The sequence below is a fragment of the Halichoeres trimaculatus genome, unplaced genomic scaffold, assembly GCF_033239565.1.
Source record: "Halichoeres trimaculatus isolate MK-OKI-2021-1 unplaced genomic scaffold, fHalTri1.1 fHalTri1_scaffold_1, whole genome shotgun sequence".
In the NCBI taxonomy this organism is placed as follows: domain Eukaryota; kingdom Metazoa; phylum Chordata; class Actinopteri; order Labriformes; family Labridae; genus Halichoeres; species Halichoeres trimaculatus.
Genome location: NW_027437179.1, coordinates 43890294 through 43912299, shown reverse-complemented (window position 1 = coordinate 43912299; position 22006 = coordinate 43890294). Strand labels below are relative to the sequence as shown.

Sequence of the window (22006 nt, the reverse complement as noted above, 5' to 3'; positions counted from 1 at the left end):
GCCCGGTGACGGCGGCCCGGTGACGGCGGCCCGGTGACGGCGGCCCGGTGACGGCGTCCCGGTGACGGCGTCCCGGTGACGGCGTCCCGGTGACGGCGTCCTGGTGACGGTCTGAGCAGAGCTGAACACTCCCCTCTGTGTTCACAGTGATGCGCTTCCTCGGTATCCCCTGCCGTGTGATAACAAACTTCAACTCCGCCCACGACACCAACGCCAACCTGACCATCGACGTGTTCACAGCTGAACGAGGCGCCATGACTGTGGACACCACGGACAGCGTTTGGTGAGGACACAGCATTGTCTTTTTGTTTTTCTGTCCTTTTTTCAGTTTTAACCGGCTTTCTTCACCTTGGTGCTGTGTTCCTTGTTGTGGTGTTTTCTGTTCTGTCACTGTCTTATTTTTTTGTGTAACTTTTTGCGCTTGGTGGCCGACGGACAAAATGCAGTTAAAAAAGACAATTTAAAAATCGTCTTGTTCTCATTTTTTGTTGCAGCTTGCCTTCTTTTCTTTTCTTGCTTTTTTTTTTTTTTTTTACATTTTTATTTTTTTTGTTTTTACATTTTTTAATTTTTGTTTTGTTTTTTATTTTTTTTACATTTTTTATTTATCTATTTTTTTGTTTTTTTAATTTTTTACTTTGTGAAGTGTTTTTTTGCAGCTAGTTTTTTTGTATTTATTTTGTTTTTGCTTTTTTGCCTTTTTATTTTTTGGAGTTTTCTTTTTTGTTGCAGCATGACTTGTTTATTTTTTTGTCTTTGTTTTTCCTTTTTTAAAATTTTTTTTGTGGAGTGATTTCTTTAAGTTGCAGCTCGTCTTGTTTTTTTGTTTTGTTTTGTTTGTTTTTCCCCTTTTTTGTGGTTTCAATGTTTTGTAGTGTCTTCTTTTTTGTTGCAGCTGGTCTTGTCTTGTCTTGTCTTGTTTTGTTTTTTGTTTTGTTTTGTTTTGTTGGTTTGTTTGTTTTTTTCATTTTTTGTGGTTTTAATGTATTGTAGTGTTTTCTTTTTTGTTGCGTTGTCTTTTTGTTGTCTTCTTCTCTTGTTTTCTTTTCACGTCAGTCTTGATGTGTTGTTTTGTTGCCTGTTTTGTTGTGGTGTTGTCTTTTCTGTCATTGTATTTTTTTGTTGTACTGTGTTGCACTTCAGGGCCACCGTACAAACAGAGATAAATAATCCTGACTGTAGGTGAGTGATTTAAAAACCTCCTTGGTCTGGTGAAACACCTCTTCTGTCCACTCAAACAGCTTTTCTGACTCTGACAGAAGCTGAAGTCTCCACCAGTCGGTTGGTGGCTCCGTCTGTCTGTCGTGTTTTTAAGGAGATGTTTTTATCCAGGCAGAGAAGGTGTGAGAGCGGTTAGTGTAAACTCAGACTGTTTTTATGTATTTTTAATCATGAGAGTATCAGCTGCAGTTAATGACCTTCATTTGCCAACACTAACCTGATCAGAGGTGTCAGGACTCGACTTTCCACACCCACGTTTCTCCGTCTGGCTCCATGCACTGCTATAAATTCCCCTGGATGTGTGTCACACCTTAACAGGTAAATGGATGATCGTCTGACATTTCAGAATCAAACTCAATCAGGGCGGCGTGCCAACCCCTGAAGGGGTGAGGTTAAAAGGGGTGAGGTTAACCACTTTATGAGGTCAGATCAGCGTGCCAGCACAGCAGCGTCCAGATAACCTCCAGGTGTTTTTATCAACCTTTGGTTTGAGTCGTAGCATTCAGGGTTTGGGCGTGGAGATGGCCTGCAGCTTTTACTCCGTCAGTAACGAGCGACAGGTTTGTCCGTTCCCGTTGTGATGGGGAAAAGATCTGTCTCTGTGTCTGATCTAACGTGTGTGTAGAGAGTGTGATTTAACATGTGATCTGATCCGTGTGCAGAGAGTGTGAAAGTTTAAACCACGACAGATACGTCCTTCAGGTCAGTGACTGCTCAGAGAAACAGAGGGTTTTGAAGATGACTCCTCTTTCCAACCACAGTCAGGTCAAACGTGAGCTACAATAGATCACAACACGCTGTCCTGCAATCCAGACACACTCCACACCATCTCCAAAGTAAAAACAGGAAAACAAAGAGACAGCTAAAATATCAACGGCCTTTCTCAGCGATGCTCTCCTGTGAGTGAGGGGCCGTTTCCATGACAACAGTTTTAGGATGAAACACTCTTGTTTTGTTGCGTTTCAGCCTCTCGTTTACATGTAGACGCCGCTTTGTGCCGTTCCTTTGGCGTGTAAACGGTGGTATGACTTCAACCTCTTCATCATGTCTGATTGTTCAGAAGCTGGCGTGGGCGAGAGCGGCCCCGCTTTGCTTGGGACTTCATGGACGCCTTGTACCACCCCCTCCAACACGCGGGGGGTTCAGGGTGCCCCAGACCGCCTGAGGTTGGTCGAGGCCGGTAGCGAGGCCTTCGTCAGGGGTGAAGTCTGTCAGTGGTCCTGGCAGCAGTTGGGGTGGTCCAGGAAGCTTTCCCTGGGAGGAAGCTGTTTCTGGGTGGCACAGCACAGGAAGTAGACACCGCTGGTCTCCAGACGTCTTTTTGCTTCTGCTCAGACTTCAGCTGAGAGCAGGAAGAGATGTCCTGACGTCATTTCCAGCTCAAATCTCACTGAAGTCTTTAAATTTCACAAGCCCCGCTCCAAAAACCAGGACTCTGGACTTTACTCAGACTGGATCCAAAACGTGTTAGCATTAGCTGCTGTTGCAGACTGTTAGAGGTTCCTCGGTTCATCAATCCAGCATTCTTCATCAGCAGATCAAAGACTCAGCAGGATCACCTGACCCTGAGTTTCTAATCATTAAATCTGTGACTGTGTAAACCTCTCAGCCCGTCCTGGAGGCCGTGCTTCACCTGTACCGACGTGCTAACACAACAATGTGTCATTCAGAGGCTGCAACCTTCAGGATTTGGCAAACAGTATCATCACACCATGGGGAAATATTTACCCTGTGAAGGTGTGGCACAGGTAAGAGCCTGACACACCTCATGGGAACCAGTTAGACTCCAAACCCCTGGAGGAGAGGCTGCATGCCCAGACACGAGATCTCTGCAGACTGCGGCGTGCGCTCTGCAGGACGGGACAGCGAGCAAACCCTGCAGGACGGGACAGCGAGCAAACCCTGCAGAGCAAAACTCAGCTCTGACTTTCAGCTCTGAGTTGTTGAACACACCGATGCGGTGCAGCATCTCATGCTAAAAATGAACCTCTCAGTGATGTTTGCTCTCTCTTGACTTTGCTGCATCACATAAAACAACCCCACCACTCCACCTCTCATCTGACAGCAGACCCTGAGGGAAACTTCTGAAAACTGGAGGTTCATTGTTTCAAACTGTGCAGACTCTTCTACATCCTCACTGAGCAATGTCTTCTTGTCCCGTGTTGCAGGAACTTTCACGTGTGGGTTGAGGGATACATGAAGCGGCCCGACCTTGGTGAAGACGGCAAATATGACGGCTGGCAGGTCCTGGATCCAACGCCGCAGGAGCTGAGCGACAGTACGGCTGCTCTCAACCCCTTTCTGTTCACACATGAGTACAAACCATCCTCACACTCTAAATTTCTGTTCCGTATCCGTAGGCTAACCTGACAACAAGCTAACTTTGTCAGTTTGTAGCGTAGCTTAGCAGCTGCTATATTTCTCTCTCCTCACAGCCCAGTGCTCTGAGACGTGTCTGTAACGTGTAACGTTAGTGAATCCTGGTTCTGTCCTACCAGAGCTCATCTGCCAACTCCAACCTCACCAAGCAGAGCTAACGTAACCTGGCTCTTCATTTTATTGATAGACTCTCAAGTTTGACCAGACCACTGCAGAATAACTGCTGACTGTGGGTTGGAGCTAACATTAGCACAAACACATTAACCTGGGGTTTAGCTTTTAGCTCATGGTTTTAGCATTTAGCTCGTGTTTTAGCCTTTAGCACCTGTTTTAGCCTTTAGCACCTGTTTTAGCCTTTAGCTCCTGTTTTAGCCTTTAGCTCCTGTTTTAGCCTTTAGCTCGTGTTTTAGCCTTTAGCTCAGGAGTTGTGGTTTGGTTTGTTTGGTGTCTCCTCCACGTTGTCCGACACGTCTGAGCCGATCATCTGGTGGATCACACCGTGTCAGTCTCAGATCAGCACCTGGAGGATGTTGCTAAACCTTGAAAGAAGTTTTGTTTTGATGAGGCTTTCGTTTGTCTCTGCTCCTTCGTAGATTCGTTTCGCTGTGGCCCGGCCTCCAAAGTGGCCATCCTGAACGGGATTTCCAACGTGGATTACGACATCCCGTTTGTCTATGCAGAAGTCAACGCTGACATCAACGTTTGGCTGGTAAGTGAGCAGAGCTTCAGTCAGCACCAACACTGAGAACTGAGACACGCAGAAGGTTTGACTCACGCCGTGTCCCCTCAGTCCAAGGTGGATTACTCCCTGGAGAAAGTCGAGACCAACAACACACACGTAGGCAAGAACATCTCCACCAAGGCCGTAGGGACGGACCTGAGGGACGACATCACCGGTACCTACAAATACCGAGAGGGTAGGTTTACCAGATAGACAGATCTCACGCCAGCTTCAGCACGTTTCTCAGACACTGAACGCCATGTGGGCCTCCTCCTCCTGCAGGGTCGTTCCTAGAGCGGAGGACCTTTGTCCGAGCACTCATCCTGAACTACGAAATGCTTCGGAAACAGAGAGAGGAGGAGAGGAGGGAGCGCGAGAGCGGGAACATGGCTTCGTCTGCAATGGTGAGAACCGCAGAGACCGAGGAGGGCGGAGAAGCCATCATTCGCCCAGCAGCGGAGAGGACCGCGATGGACGGAGGTACTGCAGAGATGTCCCCTGCACCGCCGTCAATGGCGAGGAGCGGGACGCTAGCTCTGGATGCGGTCGCTACTGCGAGACCAGAGGAACCCGCTGAAGACATCCCTCCTCCTCCCAGAGTGGACCTGAAGTTTGAGGAGGTATGTCTTCATTCAGGGCCCTGGGTGCTGGATGGTCAGTGTTAAACTCTGAGTGTCAGAGACGGTCAAAGGGTCAAAGGTAGACGGTCAAAGTGGTTCTTCTCGCAGGTCCAGGTGAGTATCTGTGACTGTGTTTGGACCAGAGGGTCCAGGAACTTTTAGTGTCCCAACGTTCCCCAGAGCTGATCTGTTCCTGTGGAGGAAAGGAGCTGAGGGTGGAGGACACTTTTTTGAATCTGCAGTTTTCTTTGTCTTGATGGCGTTTAAAGCCTGACTGCGTCCGTCTCTGCTCCCGTTAGGTCACGAAGCCCATGAACGGTAAGGATGTGGAAATGAATCTGGTGCTGAGCAGTGCGAGCACCACCGACAGGCCGCTGTTCGTCATCCTGGAGGCTAACACCATGACCTACATCGGACTGCGAACAAAGCAGATCATGAGGAAGGCCACGTCCGAGACGCTGAAGCCGGGATTACGTAAGTCTCCTCTTTGACGTGTTGGAGAGCAGAACGAGACCTCCACCAAAGTTTACACTGCTCCTTTCTCCTCCTGCAGCTCTGGTGATCCCCGTCAAGATCCCGTTCTCAGATTACTCCAAGCCCATGAGGGACAGTGACAGCTTGAAGATCTCAGCGCTGGTGATGGACCAGGTCAACTCACACCACCCATACATGAAGGAGTGCAACGTGGTGCTGCAGGATCCTCCGCTCAGCGTCACAGTCAGTACCTCAGCTCTGTCTCCAAAGCCCCGTGTCCTCCATGTGGTTCAGTTCAGTTCATGTCAGTTCAGGTAAAGTCAGTTCAGTTCAGTTCAGTTAAAATCAGTTCAGGTCAGGTCAGGTTAGTTCAGGTTAGTTCAGTTCAGTTCAGTTCAGGTTAGTTTAGGTTAGTTCAGTTCAGTTCAGTTCAGTTCAGTTCAGTTCAGTTCAGTTCAGTTCAGTTAAAATCAGTTCAGTTCAGTTCAGGTCAGGTCAGTTCAGGTTAGTTCAGGTTAGTTCAGTTCAGTTCAGTTCAGTTCAGTTCAGGTCAGGTCAGGTCAGGTCAGGTCAGGTCAGTTCAGTTCAGGTCAGTTCAGGTTAGTTAAGTTCAGTTAAAATCAGTCCAGGTCAGGTCAGTTCAGGTCAGGTCAGGTCAGGTCAGGTCAGGTCAGGTCAGGTCAGGTCAGGTCAGGTCAGGTCAGGTCAGTTCAGGTTAGTTAAGTTCAGGTCAGATAAGTTCAGTTCAGTTCAGTTCAGTTCAGTTCAGTTCAGTTCAGTTCAGTTCAGTTCAGTTCAGTTCAGTTCAGTTCAGTTCAGTTCAGTTCAGATCAGTTCAGATCAGGTCAGTTCAGGTCCTCAAATGACAGACCCGTACCGTCCCACTCTCTGGTTCCCTTCTGTTGGGGTGACAGACTAAACTGATCCGACCCCAGAAGGTGGAGCTAGAAACCCTGCAGTCTGTTGATTGGTGGAAAGAATGGTTCAGGTTTGAAAACCTGCACACGCTCAGTCTGAGCATTCAGTGTTGGTACTTTATGTCCATGTTTACAATATGGGAAAGCAGAATATCTCAAGTTAGTTACTGATTTGCAAATGTTTCATGGATAACAGCTTGAGAAATAGTCCAAACAAACAAACAAACAAACAAAAAGAGGTGAAGCCTGACTCAGGGACGTCTGGATGCGTGGCGGCCTGTTTCTCTGTTTCCTGACTGGGTTTGATAAAATGCTTCGCTCTGTTTGTGTTTCAGCTTAAAGGTGAAGCCAGAGTGAACCAACCTACGACTGTGGAGCTGGTTTTCGAGAACCCTGTGAAAGAGACGCTGAAGAACTGCACTGTGACGATTTCTGGAAGTGGTCTGGAGAGAGGAGAGTATGAGACCCCGTGAGTAGAGCAGCATGCGTTGACCCACACTACAGAGTGGTGTGGGGATGTAGCTCCAGCCTCTCGTCCAGCCCAGTAATCAGCTGTTGTTTGGAGACTGTTTCCTTAATGTTGCTCTCTGTGTCACCCTCAGACTTAAGGACATCAGGCCAAACATCAGGATACGCGTCAGGGTGATCATAATCCCCTACAAAGTTGGCCGGAAGACGCTGACCGTGGACTTCGACTGCTCCGTCTTCAGAGATATCAAAAGCTCCTGCACCATCGACGTCAAGCCCTGAAAGCAGAACGTCAGGTTTACCGCTCTGTCAATGCATGAATTTCTCCACTTTTCTCAGCTGTTACTGCACGAAGACACCTCTGCTGGTTCGACGCGTCTCTCTGCTGGCTCCACGCGTCTCTCTGCTGGCTCGACGCGTCTCTCTGCTGGCTCGACTCGTCTCTCTGCTGGCTCGACGTGTCTCTCTGCTGGCTCGACGCGTCTCTCTGCTGGACTGATGGTGTCTCATCGTCTCTGGTGCTTGAAAACAAAATCCGTTGTTTTGATCCTCACGACGCCCAGAAGTCCTGAGAGCTGACAGATGTATGAAGCACGCAGATATCTAGGAAGATCAGTCACGTCTGTTCTCTTTCATAATGACCAACACTTGAAGTTTTCTTTAGTGTGACCTCAGCCTTTCAGCTCTGCTAGCTGGTGTTAAACTTCCTCCTTATGGCTTAAACAGAGGGAACTAAATGCTGTGAGCTTGTGTGTGCTCTGTTTATAGGAAAATGTTGATTTGTGAACAAATAAAATCTTTAAATCAGGCTTTTTTTGTGTTTCTGTGCTGATGCTGCAGAAGTTTTTCACGTCACAGGCCTTGTTTTTTCACTCCAATCATAGATTTTGTTCTTCTGACTCAAACATTTCTATGAAAGCTCTTTTTACTCTCTCCTAATAGTCTCAAAGACAAAGATCTTCAGCTTTTGCTTTCAGTTTGAGTCCACATTCCCCTTCTCAGAAATAGAAACTAAACAGCTGCCCTCTGTCTAATGATGCGTTCATGACTGTGGGAAATAACACTCTCAGACAAACAACCCTCCTTTTTAAACTGTGACTTTAAATTCTTACAGCGACCCAGAGTTTTCAACAGCTCCAACAACCTGCAGATATAACACATTAATGTAATGATATTGTTTCTGGGTCAGATTGGTGATCGCGCTCACTCAGGATCACATTTACTGGCTGATATGTTTGTGGTTAAACAAAGAAGAGACAGCTGCATAACAAAATGTTAAACAAACAAAACTGGATAAAGATCAGATAAAAGGGAAAGATCCCTGTTTGAGCACACAGGCATTAAAAAGGAAAATGAAATCTTATTGTACATATGGAAGAATATTTTCTATTAGTATTAACTGAGTCAGAGCTCAGTGTTTCACCATGCTGCTATATTTATACATGGTGAAACACTGAGCACTTCATGTTTTCACTCTGACCAGGGTTTGATGCGTTTGTTAGTGTCGTAAATGTGATCACTCTGTCTGCAAGACAAATCTACCCTCGGTTATGAATAAAGAATAGTTGAAGTTGTAAATCTAATGTTTAACCAGGAAAAAAAAAAAGACGCTTTCACAAAAACAAAACGAAAAAACAAAAACAAACAAACAACAACAACAAAAAACAGCAGGTATGAGCATAAGAAATGGGCAATAAAATCAAAAGTGCAGTAATATTTAAATAAGTGACAGAAATAAAATGGTACAGTTATATCCTGCAATGAACAGAAATAACTTATAGCACAAACATTAGTTATGAATAGCTTTAAGTGAAGTAACATTTAATTTGCAATGAAATCATGCAGGGATGTCTTATAAAGAAAAATATATTTAAAATATATTTATATATATATATTCAATGCATCCTTTATGTTTTTCTTTATATTTTCTAATCGTGTAAAAGTTACTGTGAGAACAGGATCAAGGGAAAATTTGTGGATGATTCAGTTGTTATAGATTTAAGGACCTAAACTTTATTTTCAGAGCTCAAAATCGTCATAAACCAGGCCGGTAAATGAGTGGACAGCCACAAATATCGTAATAAATGGCCTCACTTCCACATGGAGAAAACCCCAATGATTGTATTCTGTCGAGCTTGTTTTAAATCTGCTCTTTCTTTTTTTGCTGTTGTTTGTGTTGTGAGAAGGGAACGGTGCTCTTTTAAAATTATTTCCTACAAGGACAAAGCATTTTATTATTTTCTGTTCCATTTTATTCTGGAAACTTCTCGTGTCCTGTTTTCAACTCTCTATCGCCCTCTACAGGGGAGAAGTTGTCACAGGTAGTGACCATGGAGTTTCAGCTCCTTTAAAAGCACTGATGATTTTTTTTTTACTTTATTTTATTTTATTTTATTTTTTGTCTTTCTTTTTAATGTACTTTTCTCTGCATTTATTATTATTATTATTATTATTATTATTATTATTATTATTATTATTATTATTATTATTATTAATATTGTTTAATCTTTATATTTTTATTTTAAATCTTGTTTTCAACTGGATGTTTAAATGCTTTAGATCAGGGGTTTTCAACCTGTGGCTCTGGAGCCTCATGCGGGTCTTTGACTCCTTTGCTGTGGCTCCTTGTAGCTTTGGAAAAATGTTATTGATACAGAGATTTTTTTTTTCTTACAGAGGGTATCAATCAATCAATCAATCTTTATTTATATAGCGCCAAATCATAAAAAATGTTATTTCAAGACACTTTACAAAAACATTCACAGGTCTAGACCCGTAAATGTTCATAAAATGTTATTAGCGGAAACCCAACATCAAGACAAGATAAGGAGTCTGATCTTATCTTAATCCACCATGAGTACAGGACTTTGCAGCGTTTAGCAAGTTACAATGGAGAGGAACAACTTCCCTTTAACAGGCAGAAACCTCGGACAGAACCAGAACCAATCTGTATTCATGTACATCGGTATTAATGATAACGACACAGATGATAAATAAAAACACAGTATAGATTTTTTCTGTATTAAATATGTAACACCTCTTGCAATATAGCTTTTATTTTTTTTGTGATTTTTTCTTTTTTTCTGAAATTTTTGGAAATGTTTTTATTACAATTTTTTTTTTTTTTTTACATTATTTCAATCTTAGTAAAGAATTTCAAATTTTGGGGATATTTTGCAAATTTTTGAACTATTATTTAAATCCCTTTTTTTCTTTCTTTTTTCTGTTTTCTTTCTTTTTTTTTTTTTTTTTGCAATTTTTGGAAAATTGTATAACATTTCTGACAAACAACATTTTAAAATTGTATTATTTAGGCTCTATTTTTTTTCACATTTATTTATTGATTTTTTTACATTTTTAAAATTTTGTTTGGATAATTATTCACAAGATTTTCACTTTGTTAAGAATATTATACACTTTTTTGTCTTAATTGTGAAGATAACATACATTTTGTGGCTCCTGAATGACTTTCATCCAGGTGAGCTTGAGGAAAAATGGCTCTCTTGAAAGTAAAGGTTGCAGACCCCTGATCTAGATGTTAAATCGGCTAATTACAATATATTATTAGTTTTTCCATTAATATTGATTTGTTTTATAGCTTCAGTAGCTGTCGCATGAATGTCTGTCTACGTGAATCTGCATCACTGGGTTTGCCACCAGAGAGAGCACACTGATTCTGCAAATTCCTATGTTTTTCGGATCACGTGAATGCAGCATGTCCAAGAAGTGAAACCGATACAGTAAGTGATCCCCCTCCCTCCGCAGAACAGCAAACCGAGAAGTTACCAGAGACAGCCGGCAACTTGTCCTCCTCTCCCCCCTCTACAAACCCCCACGCCGGCAGGAGAGCGCCTCGTGTGTGTGAAACACCTGGAGAATAAACTGTTCCCACAGTAATGTCACCTTTAACACCTGGTGAATACAGATAGATTACAGACCCGGGGCTGTACTCTGGACCGTGTGCGGTGAAGAAGAAGAAGAAGAGGAAGAGGAGGATTTCTCTGACCTGTTTTATTTTCCTGTAAGAAGAAGAAGAAGCCGGTAAGAAGGAGAGAGGTTAGCTCAGCTAGCCTCTCCTCAGTGATCGTGACTGTAAGAATGCTACATGAGTTAGCATAGCGGGCTAACTAGCTACAGTAGAGTTCCGTAGGAGTGAAAGTAACACCTCAAAAAAACTAAAAACAACATTAGAGCTCTGAAATTAAATAGAGACACGTTTTAATTACAGTTTAGACACATTATACATTAATTGAAATATTTTTAGTAACTCTGAGCTCCTACGTACCAAGCTAACACCCAGTTAGCATTCTGCTTCATCATAGCTGTTTGTGTTAGCAGCTAACTGCTAACAGAGGCTTTATCAACTAGTTATTAACTTAACTAGGGCTAAACTGGTTAAAGGTAAATACTGCTTGACCACACACTTAAATTTTTACTGTTAACAAGTTTATTTACACCTTCTCTGTTAAAAAGGAAGCACAATTAAATGTTTTCTTCATGGACTCAGTTTTGTTACAGTTTACAGTTTAAGAGAAACGCTATTTTTAAAATCCTCTTTAATTAACTTTCTTTAAAATAATTATCAAAATATTTCTCAGTACTGTAATTACATTTAGCTGTAGCTCAGACTTTTTTCTTTATAAATGATCTTAGAGATAAATTAAAAACAGTTATAACCATTAGTATTTGATTAATTCGACCACATAAACTTTATAATACTCTGTGTAATACTCTGTTGTGTCAGTTAACACTGTTACAACACTGAATACATTTCATGTCAGTTTAAACACTTTAACACAGCATTTGTTTTTGTGCTATATTACCTTTCAGCCTTAATAAATAGATAAATACAAAAAATAAAAGCAATAATTATAATAAAAATGAAGCTAGGAATTCTTAAATAGTTTGATAATAATTTAAAAAAATATAAATAAATTAAGGGTTTCTTTTTAACTCCCACCTTTCCTGCTCTGTATTGTTTCAGTTGTGTTGTCAGTCATGGTGTGCTGATACACAGGAGTCAATACCAACAAAACACGCCCGAAACAACGTGACTGAAATACTTGGTGTAGTCCAACCAGAGGTTAACAGCTCAGTGTTTTTCTCTCTGACATATTTGGATCCATTTTGCACTGAGTTAGAATCAGAACAAGATTTATTGTCAAGTATTTTTTTTACATTAAAGCGGCTTTGACTTGGTCTGGAGGTGCAAAAACAGATAAAGACTGAAATATTCAAATATTAAAACACATAAAGAGAAGTGTTCGCTCAACAAAGATAATTATTGGTAGAAAAAATAACTGTAAATGAAGGTTAACATGTAAAGTTTGAGGTTGTGATGTTTCCACTGCTAGTTTTGGTCGTACTGAGAGGAAAACAATCACAGTGTTGCTCCACTTCATCAGCACTGGGGAACAGAAGTTCATCTAACTTTTCCTGTTGTCGACACTTGGGGTTGAAATAAGAGGAAAGAAATATACAAAATGTGTTTTGTCTCCTCAGAGCTGCGTTAAACAGAAGCCATGCCTCAGAAACACAAACAGAAGTCCTGGTCTGAGCTGAAACAGGCTGGAAATGAATGTTTCAAGACGGGTCAGTACGGGGACGCCACCGGTCTGTACAGCCAGGCCATCAAAGAGCTGGAGAAGACGGGTAAGAAATACACAAACATGATCTGTTCTGATCAGTTTGGGATGTTTTTAAGAGCAGTGAGCTCACGAGTATGAGCTCAGATGTTTAAAGAGTCATATGTATGGCTCGTTAAAGACCGTTGCTTTATTTCAGACCTCAGTGCCTCGGTTGAAAATTTGTGTTTCCCGTCGTTAAGGTAAGAAGAATCCAGAAGATTTGGCCATCTTGTACTCAAACCGTGCAGCGAGCTACCTGAAGGACGGAAACTGTGGGGAGTGTGTGAAAGACTGCAACATGTAAGTCTCTGTGTGTCCAGCGTCACTGTGAGAGGCGTGTGAGAGGCGTGTGAGTCTACGAGGTTTCCATCAGAGCTTCACCTTCAGGGCTAAGATGGTGACGACTGATAACCACTGACGTCCCCAGCGTGCTGAGGCTAACGTTCTGAGGCTAACGTTCTGAGGCTAACGTTCTGAGGCTAACGTTCTGTCTGGTGTTGGATCGTTTCCTCTGTGTCCAGATACGAGCAGAGATTAAACTCTGTTGCTGCTCATTGTCAGGTGTTAATCTCTCATTTCTAATCTCTGTAAATCCCGCCTCAGGTCTCTGGAGTTGTCTCAGTTCAACGTGAAGTCTCTCCTCCGTCGTGCTGCCGCTTACGAAGCTCTGGAGCGCTACAGGCTGGCGTACGTGGACTACAAGACGGCTCTGCAGATCGACTGCAACATCACGGCTGCTCACGAAGGCACAAACAGGTCTCTGCTGTAACAGTGTGTGAGCTACCACGTGTTTCTGTGGCTCAGAGAGTCTGTCACAGCTTTTCTGTGTTCGTACGTCTCTGTCAGTGCAGATCAGAGACAGAGCAGCGTGTTTGGTCCCTTAACGAAGTCTTCTCATCGTGTTTTTGTGCCTCAGGATGACGAAGGCGCTCACAGAAGCAGACGGTCTGTCATGGAGAGAAAAGCTTCCTCCCATCCCCACAGTCCCTCTGTCTGTGAGAGAGAAACTCTCCCAGAAAACCACGCCCAACGCCGCACAGCCGAACCAGACCCTGCAGCAGAACGGCACGGCACAGACGGCACAGACGGCAGAAACGAAAAAACCAGGTGAGGAGGTTTACAGAGCCTGCTCAGGGTTTAAAGCTTTAACAAACAGAAAAACTCCTGACCCCCTGGTGGTTTCCCGTCCTTTACCTCGTCCTCTCCTCCAGCTCCAGCCATCAGCGAGAAAAACATGAGGAAAGCTCAGGCCATGAAGGAGGAGGGGAACAACCTGGTGAAGAAAGGAGAACACAAGAAGGCCATCGAGAAGTACAGCCAGAGCATCAACAACAACCCCAACGAGGTCACCACCTACACCAACAGGTGAGCCCCAGCTTCCTGTTCGCTTCCTGTTCGCTCCGACCGGCTCCACCACGACTTCACCCAACATTACTCTAACATGTTCAAACAGGAAGCCAGTCACAGCCTGCTCTGAGCATCAGCTGACGAGCTGTGGGATTTTCAAGAAGAATAAAACAAAAAGAGCAGAAAACACAAACTATTAACGTCCAGAGATAAACGTTTCTTTCTGATGATGTGTGAGACGGTTTTTACATCTCATCACTTAAAGAAGAGTAAACCCAGTGTTTTCTGTCCTTAATGTGTGTGTGTGTGTGTGTGTGTGTGTGTGTGTGTGTGTGTGTGTGTGTGTGTGTGTGTGTGTGTGTGTGTGTGAGATCAGGGCCCTGTGTTACCTGTCCCTGAAGCAGTACAGAGACGCCATCAGAGACTGTGAGGAGGCTCTGAAGATGGACGGCAGCAACGTGAAGGCGCTCTACAGGAGAGCTCAGGCTCACAAAGAGCTGAAGGTGAGGCTCAGCTCGACGCCACGCCCTGACTCACACTCAGCACACGGCGAGTTCAGACGTGTCAGGAGCTGATGTCACGCTAAAGACGTTTCTGGGCTTTCAGACTGAGCTGGTCTGACAGCTCCTCAGTTTCTGCTCACTGTGTTCAGTCTGTAGAAAGAGGCTCAGATTAAAGAAATCTGGAGGGTCAGGAGGACGTGGATCAGTTTATTTCAGAGCCCAGTCAGTTCACAGGGAGAGTCAGAGAGCTGAAATAAAGTCAGATCAGGAGAAGGAAAAATAAAATCACTCTTTAAATCAGAAACAATCACTGATTAATGACACTACAGCCAGGAGATCAAACACAGGCAGCTGGTGGATGCTAACACTTTTAGCTGACAGATGTTAACACTTTTAGCTGATAGATACTAACACTTTTAGCTGTTGTGTGCTAACACTTTGAGCTGTTGGATGCTAATGCTTTAAGCTGTTGGATGCTAATGCTTTAAGCTGTTGGATGCTAACGCTTTAAGCTGTTGGATGCTAATGCTTTAAGCTGTTGGATGCTAATGCTTTAAGCTGTTGGATGCTAATGCTTTACGCCGACAGATGCTAATGCTTTAAGCTGTTGGATGCTAATGCTTTAAGCTGTTGGATGCTGATAGAAGCCTGAGGAGAGTTAGCCTGAGGAGAGTTAGCCAGAGGAGGGTTAGCCAGAGGAGGGTTAGCCAGAGGAGAGTTAGCCAGAGGAGGGTTAGCCAGAGGAGAGTTAGCCAGAGGAGGGTTAGCCAGAGGAGGGTTAGCCAGAGGAGAGTTAGCCAGAGGAGGGTTAGCCAGAGGAGGGTTAGCCAGAGGAGGGTTAGCCAGAGGAGAGTTAGCCAGAGGAGAGTTAGCCAGAGGAGGGTTAGCCAGAGGAGGGTTAGCCAGAGGAGGGTTAGCCAGAGGAGAGTTAGCCAGAGGAGAGTTAGCCAGAGGAGAGTTAGCCAGAGGAGAGTTAGCTAGAGGCTGAAGTCAGAGTTTATAAACCTCCAAGGAGAGAAAAGAGGTCAAACTGAGCTGTAGATCTCACTACGGAGGCTCCAGAGGGACAGAAAGAAAGAAGCACTTCCTGTTACGCTCCTCTCCTCATTCCATCACTTCCTGTCTCTCTCCTGCAGGATGTGAAGGCGTGCATCGACGACCTGAACTGCCTCCTGAAGGTGGAGCCAAAGAACTCTGCGGCGCTGAAGCTTCTGCAGGACGTGCAGAAGAAATAACGACGCATGGCGGACGGCGGCGGCGAGGATCTGTGACGCCCTGATCACAGGAAGGAGACGACGCATCACTGAAGGTTTTTAAGGAGCTGTGACGGCTGAGACCTGGATCCTCACGCTGTGACCGTCCCTGACGTTTGACGGCTCCGCTCTGAGGAACAAAGTCTGGATGGAGAAAGTCTGAGCTGCTGTCGGCTCCGAGTGTTTGGACTTCACCTCTTTCACGTCACCTCGCTGAGTATTTATTGGTATTTATAAACGCTGAGGCTGGTCACACAAACCTGAACGTTTTAACCAGAATATACCTTTACCATCACCAACACTGACACCTGTTTCAGGAAGTTACTCTGAGCCAAAGATCTGTACGAGCTCATCTCTAAAAACAGAGAGGGGAGTTTCCTGCTCAGCCTTCCTCAGCTTGGTGGTTGTAAACGTTTATTCAGGACAGACTAAAGACAGCAGCCATGTTTTGTTGTTGTGTTTGTTGATTTCAGGCCGTGAACTCTCAGGTAGATCTTTTGTTTTCTCCAGCACGTTTCTCTCCTCCATGTTTTCAGGATAACCTCCTGTTATCTGTTCTGTTTTCTGACGCTTCAGTTTTGTTGGAAAGACTTTGAACCATGTGAATCATCCTTAAGGAGTCTTCATCATCACACACACACACACACACACACGTCTGCCTCATCCTGTCACTTTGAAACAAGGCGCGTTGGCGTTGTCGCCTGCTGGAGCTCCGCCTCCTCCGTCCAGCCTGAAGTGCCTGTCGTCTGTGTTTACCTGCAGCTCGCTAAACGCCACGCTCCGGTTTCTCCCCGTAACGTTCTGTGTGTGGTTCAGGAGACAGAGGTTCATCGTTTGCATCGTTTGTTTGCAGCCAGGAACGTTCGGTCTTTGTTTCACCACCTCTGATGTTTGTTTATGTCCGACTGCTTCTGTTTTACTCTGAGAATAAAGTTAAGAAACAAAAAGTCCCCACTGTGTTTTATTTTGAAAAGACAAACATGAAGCTTCTCTGAGACGAAGGATGAAATCATCTCGATCATCAGATCAGTTTATCTGCATCAGAGGAAAACAAGAAGTCTGATCCTGTCTCTGATTGGTCGGTGAATCATGAGCTGAATAAACACAAAACTTTGCAGGAAATCAGCTCAAAGTCTGAACAACCCTCTGTCTCAATCGTCTCCAGCTGTGAACTGGATATCTTGATTTTTTTTCCTGTGACCTGAAGTTTTTAAAGCTGGGTACAACAGACGCTAACTTTGTCTGTGTCTGACTCTGACAGAGGTTCATCTCAAAGTCAAAATCTCAAAGTGTGAGCGACAGATTAAATCCAGAGGTGTTTGTGTTGGCAGTGCGCTCCGACCTGAGCGTCTCCAGATCCGGTTCAGTCCAAACAAAGAGAGGAAGCTAAAGGACTCAGGGACACAGATCTGGATGAGTTCAGTCAGATTTCTTCTCCTGGTTTTTCTTCTTCCTCCTGATAAAAAAACCAACAGGTTAAACCATGAGTCCAATGTTCCTATATTCTGATAAAGATAAAAAAAAAAATGCTAAAACAGATTAAAAATCAAATTTTGAAACACACGGTGAGAATCTGGATTAATGTTAAAAAGTATCTGAAGGAGTCAAACTACATTTCACAGTTTAGCCTCATTTGGGGAAATCAACTCTTCACACCTGGAAGGGCAGATGTAACGTTCAAAGAATGGGCGTCAAAGGGAATTAAAACAATTAATGACCTTTATCCAAACGAGGTGCCAAATGAGGTTGTGTTAACAAAATCCCCCATACACAGTTAGAAAACTTGTTAATTTAAAATGCTTTCAGAAAGGGTATTATTTCAGACTTTTACAATTTATTAATGAGCAGTACATCAGAAAACTCCAGTAAGAAAACGATATCTTTGAATGAAGATCATTCAGTATCTTTTAGTGAAGAGGACTGGAAAAAGGCATGTAGTAAAGTCCATACAATGTCAATTCATAGTCGTCTCAGGATACTGCAGTTTAAATGGCTAATGCGTACATTTACCACACCTGTGAAACTAAATAAGTATAACAGGAATATTCCAGATTTATGCATAAAGAGTGACAGAAAAGGTACGTTGATTTACTGTATGTGGGAATGTAATCAAATAAAAGCTTTTTGGTTGGAAATAAAAAAAAATATTGAAAAGATATCATCAAAACAATTGACTTTAGACTCCAAACTATTCATAATGACTATAACTCCAGAAAAACAAATTAACTAAAGCAGAATCTAGTTTTATTGATTTTAGCTCATTGATAGCATAAATATGTATTAGCTCTGAACTGTAATATATTAGCGGACCTAGCGCCTCTCAGTGGCTACAGCAGATGTTGTCTGGGCTTCCTCTAGAAAGAAAAACGTACATCCGTAAATCAAAACAACATTTTTTGAGCGAACATGGGGACTTTTATTGATTTGTTAAGGACTTTGACTTTTCAGATGACTTGACTGACTTTTGAATCCCTGCACTACTAAACTGACGACTTAAACTGGACACTTCTAAAATTCCCAAAGTGAAGCTTTGTTCCTGGAAGGCCCTGTTCTACTGTACTGTTCTTTTGTTTGTTTATTATTATTATCACTTAAAAAAAAACTCTAATATTGAGGAGTGAAATAAGTGATTGCTTGTATAACTGATTGAAGCTGGACAACACTGAAAAATCTTCAATAAAAAATGTATATGGCAAAAAAAAAAAAACATGAATCCAGAGTTTGAGTCTTAAAACTTGACTGAGGAGGCTGCAGCTTCTGATAACTTGAAACCCTGAGCTCCCCCTTCACTTCTGCGCCTCCTGGTTCATTTACTCCTTCACTGGAGCTTTGACGTCTGTGCTCGCAGTCGGTTGTTGCTGAGCAGCTCTCGGTCTCTTCACTCCTCTTTCTTTCCTCTCTCTGAGTCCGTTGTTACGTTTCACGCCTCATCTTTCCGTCGCTGACACCACTCTAGTGTCTTCAGGTTTTTTTCCTGTTTTTGCTCCTGTGTGTCCTTTGTGTAATCTTTTACACATGAGATTTCAGCTGCTAGCAGCCTGTAGCATGTGGATGCTAATTGGTGCAAGGCCCAATGTTCCCTACAAGCTGAGGAGGAGGAGGGGGCGAGGATCACATGGACCTGTCCTTCCACCAATCGTTATTGGGAACGTAAGATCTATCTCCAATAAGATGGACGAGCTAGCTGTGCTAACCCAGCAACAGAGGGAATACCAGAGGGCAGAGTAGCATCATGCTATTCACAGACATGGCTAACACAGCTGGAAGGATTTCACCTGCTGTGGGCAGACGGGACACAGACTGGAGAAGTCCAGCTCATCCTGGACCCTGTGGAGGTGGAGGCTGGTGGATGTTTCACACTCTAAACGATGTTACATAAAGTTTTCTGCTGCTGTGACTGAGTTTCCCTCCAGGGGTCAGTAAAGTGCGTCGTATCCCGTCGTGTCGCAGCGTCTTGGACTCGTCCTTCCTGACGATGCTCTCGTGCACTGAGCTGTCTGCATGTGATCCCTGAGGAGGTGCGTTCACACAGCTCAAACTCCTCCTCCTCCTCCTCCTCTGTGATGGAGGAGAATCTGTGTGTGTGTGTGTGTGTGTGTGTGTGTGTGTGTGTGTGTGTGTGTGTGTGTGTGTGTGTGTGTGTGTGTGTGTGTGTGTGTGTGTGTGTGTGTGTGTGTGGGGAGGTGATGAGTTTGCATAAATTTGCAAACGACCATTTGAAGCAGCCCTCGTGCTGCAGCTGCTGAGATCAGTTTCAGGACGAACAAACCTCCACAGACGTTTCCACAGCTCTGAACTCTGGACCTGCCGTGGTTTCGGCGGCGGCGGCGGCGTTGTTGTCGTGGAGCACGCTCCCTCCAGGAACTGAAAACAGGTCATGCAGTGAAAAGAGGCTGGTGCTGGTAAAAAACAGAGCGGGGCTGTTTCGGAACTGATAAAACCTTTATTTCACTTTAAATCGTCTTTTACATTTTGTCCTGTTGATAACATGAAGGGTGAAACTAGAGTTGGAGTTTTTTAAAAGACATACACAAATCTAGTATTACGTCAATACCCAGGGTGAGGGGGGTGTCGAGGGGGGGTCTTCTTTTTTTGTTGTTTTCATCGTTTTTATTTTGTGTTCGGAAGCTAAGTCTAGATTTTCACAACCACGTGCGCGCTAAGCAATAAAACCGTCACAGAAGCAAACTTTTTTTGTTTTTTTGGGTCGTTTTTTTTTCTCTTTTTATTTTTAAGCAGAATACTGGTCAGTAAAAACAAAATGATTTGAGATACCAGATATACAGACAGGCTCGGTGCCACATTCACTACTGCATGGGATCATTTTTTTCTTAGAAAGCGAAGAAGAAGAACTGCCTTTGATCAGCTAACGAGAAAAGAGAGCGGCAGGGAGGAAGTCGTTTTTTTTTTTCTTCAAACCTTTTTTTTTTCTTTTTTTACGTCAGTGCATGAAAACATTTGTCCCCAGCAAAAAGAAAATCAACATTGAGACACATGACTTTTCTACACCTACAGAGTGGAATGTCGAGATGCTGAATGACAAGGTTATTGTGACACTGAGAGGAGGGGGAGTCGACCAATCGGTGGTTTGTCAGAGGAGAGCGCGGCCGCAGACGCACGCCGGGCTCGTCTTCCTCTCAGGCGTGCAGGGTCTGGCTTTGGGCGGAGGATAATGGCGTACAGGTCAGAAAACGTGCTGGACGAGCCGGGTCAGGCGCTCCTCCTGCAGATCCCGAGGAGCCCGCGGGTGGGGGGGCGGAGCGTGTGTGACCACCTGGAGCCGCGAACCGGACTGCGGGTTCGTTCTTCCACAGACAGATGATCGGCTGCCTGGAGATGTGGCTCCTTCAACGCACGCGTTTGCTTTTTATCCACACTTCAACTCGCTGCTTCCTGTTTCAACGCCTGAACAAGCCGGCGAGGGGGCGGGCCTGCGCTTCTCAGAGTCTGACGTGTTTGGGTAACACATCACGGGTCGGTCGCTCTACAAACTCATTAAGGATTACACTGAGAGTCTGAAACACCAAAGATTGTCTCTTGAAGCACGATGAGCCACTCTGCTTTAAACCAAACTCTGGAGACGGTTTTTAACAAACAACAACCGCAGAGGAAGTCAGAGACGTTAGCGTCTGACGATTTACTCACTTGACTTAATATATCAGCTTCCTGTTTCCTAAACAAGCCCAGCGAAGAGTCAAATCTACGTTTTTCTAAAAGGTTAAGACGATGTAACGTGTCCGTGGAGAGGAGTCGACCGTGTTTCACCTCAGACTGTTGACCATGTGGCAGAAACACAGAGTCCGTCCCTAAACTTCCTCATTTATCCTTTTCTGACTAACGAGCTGATTATGAAATCAAACTTTCTAAACACCAAAGATCTTCTCTTTCAGCGTGAGGCATCACTCTGGTTTTAAAACCAACTCTGGAGAAGTTTGGATCTGATTGGTCGATGAAAACACAAATCAAATGGAGGTTCGCGCTGAGCTTTGAGTTAAAGAAAAAGGGTCTGAAGTTTTGATTTTTGTCTCATTTTTCAGCTTTTGTTTCTGGTTTTGCAGCAGATCTTGATACAGCTCAACAGTCGGGCTGAGATGGAAAGATTGGTCGTGTTTACCGTCGAGGAAACTGAAGGTTTCTCTGACTTCCTGTTTTGGTGGTAATCTGGTTTTTCCTGTGCCTGGATCGTTGGTCCTGATCCTGATAAGCATCAGTGTCAGCACCTGGACCCTGACGCCGGCGTTTTGGGGAAGAAGGAAGCAGGAAGTTACGGGTGGATCTGCAGAGAGGAGCGGCAGACGCCTGCTGCAGACGCCTGCTGCAGACGCCTGCTGCAGACGCCTGCTGCAGACGCCTGCTGCAGACGGACACGGCGAGAAATGAAGGCGTGCGTTTGTGTGGGCTCTTTACTCAGCGTGAGGGGGAGGAGGAAATCAAAGCGACGACCTGCGAAAAACAACGATCAGGCTGACTGTAACGGCTTTAAGGTTTCTTTGCGAGCAGGTGTTAACGGACAACATCGACGAACCGTTGAGTTTTTTCTCCAAAAGACAGATTTACAGTTAAGCTCTAAAAATGTTTTACAATTTTACAGATTTCAAAAACCAGGGGAAAAAAGGAGTTTAATTTGTTATCCACGCACAAAGAAAAGGGGAAGCAACCGCGAAGAGGATCAGGTGTCAGGGGGAGGGGCTTAGAGGGACAGCAGCGCTGATGTGGACAGGAAGTGGATCGTAGGAAGCAGGCGGGTCCCGTTTGATGGCGAGCGTGTGTAAAACCTTCCCACGCGTCAAAGATGGAATGTTGGAGACTTGAACGACAGGTGAGACTCAGCAGGTGAGACTCTGCAGGTGAGACTCAGCAGGTGAGACTCAGCAGGTGAGACTCCTCTGCAGGTGAGACTCCTCTGCAGGTGTGACTCTGCAGGTGAGACTCAGCAGTGAGACTCCTCTGCAGGTGAGACTCCTCTGCAGGTGAGA

General features: G+C 44.4%; 2 protein-coding genes and 1 long non-coding RNA gene across 3 annotated transcripts in view; 2 read left to right on the top strand and 1 right to left on the bottom strand.

The window, feature by feature from the left end:
* The window catches only part of LOC141789613 (protein-glutamine gamma-glutamyltransferase E-like), a 14727-nt gene extending 7565 nt beyond the window's left edge, over nucleotides 1–7162 (top strand). Inside the window, exons 7-15 of the mRNA XM_074669115.1 lie at nucleotides 148–283; nucleotides 3390–3499; nucleotides 4194–4309; nucleotides 4391–4517; nucleotides 4604–4941; nucleotides 5241–5415; nucleotides 5495–5658; nucleotides 6668–6801; nucleotides 6935–7162. Of these exons, the coding sequence (XP_074525216.1) occupies nucleotides 148–283; nucleotides 3390–3499; nucleotides 4194–4309; nucleotides 4391–4517; nucleotides 4604–4941; nucleotides 5241–5415; nucleotides 5495–5658; nucleotides 6668–6801; nucleotides 6935–7082 (1448 nt within the window). The 3' untranslated portion in view covers nucleotides 7083–7162. The remainder of the gene's footprint in view (nucleotides 1–147; nucleotides 284–3389; nucleotides 3500–4193; nucleotides 4310–4390; nucleotides 4518–4603; nucleotides 4942–5240; nucleotides 5416–5494; nucleotides 5659–6667; nucleotides 6802–6934) is intronic.
* Nucleotides 7163–10507: 3345 nt separating this feature from the next.
* tomm34 (translocase of outer mitochondrial membrane 34) lies at nucleotides 10508–16458 on the top strand. The gene is made up of 8 exons (XM_074665601.1): nucleotides 10508–10841; nucleotides 12303–12452; nucleotides 12628–12727; nucleotides 13031–13183; nucleotides 13344–13534; nucleotides 13639–13792; nucleotides 14151–14277; nucleotides 15414–16458. The coding sequence occupies exons 2-8, from the start codon at nucleotides 12323–12325 to the stop codon at nucleotides 15510–15512; spliced, it is 954 nt and encodes a 317-aa protein (XP_074521702.1). The 5' UTR covers nucleotides 10508–10841; nucleotides 12303–12322; the 3' UTR covers nucleotides 15513–16458.
* Nucleotides 16459–19612: 3154 nt separating this feature from the next.
* LOC141792640 (uncharacterized) lies at nucleotides 19613–21900 on the bottom strand. Its single transcript, XR_012598376.1, has 2 exons — nucleotides 21382–21900; nucleotides 19613–21342 (listed from the first exon to the last, which is right to left on the bottom strand). It is a non-coding gene; the product is annotated as an uncharacterized LOC141792640 (long non-coding RNA).
* Between the last annotated feature and the right edge of the window lie 106 nt (nucleotides 21901–22006).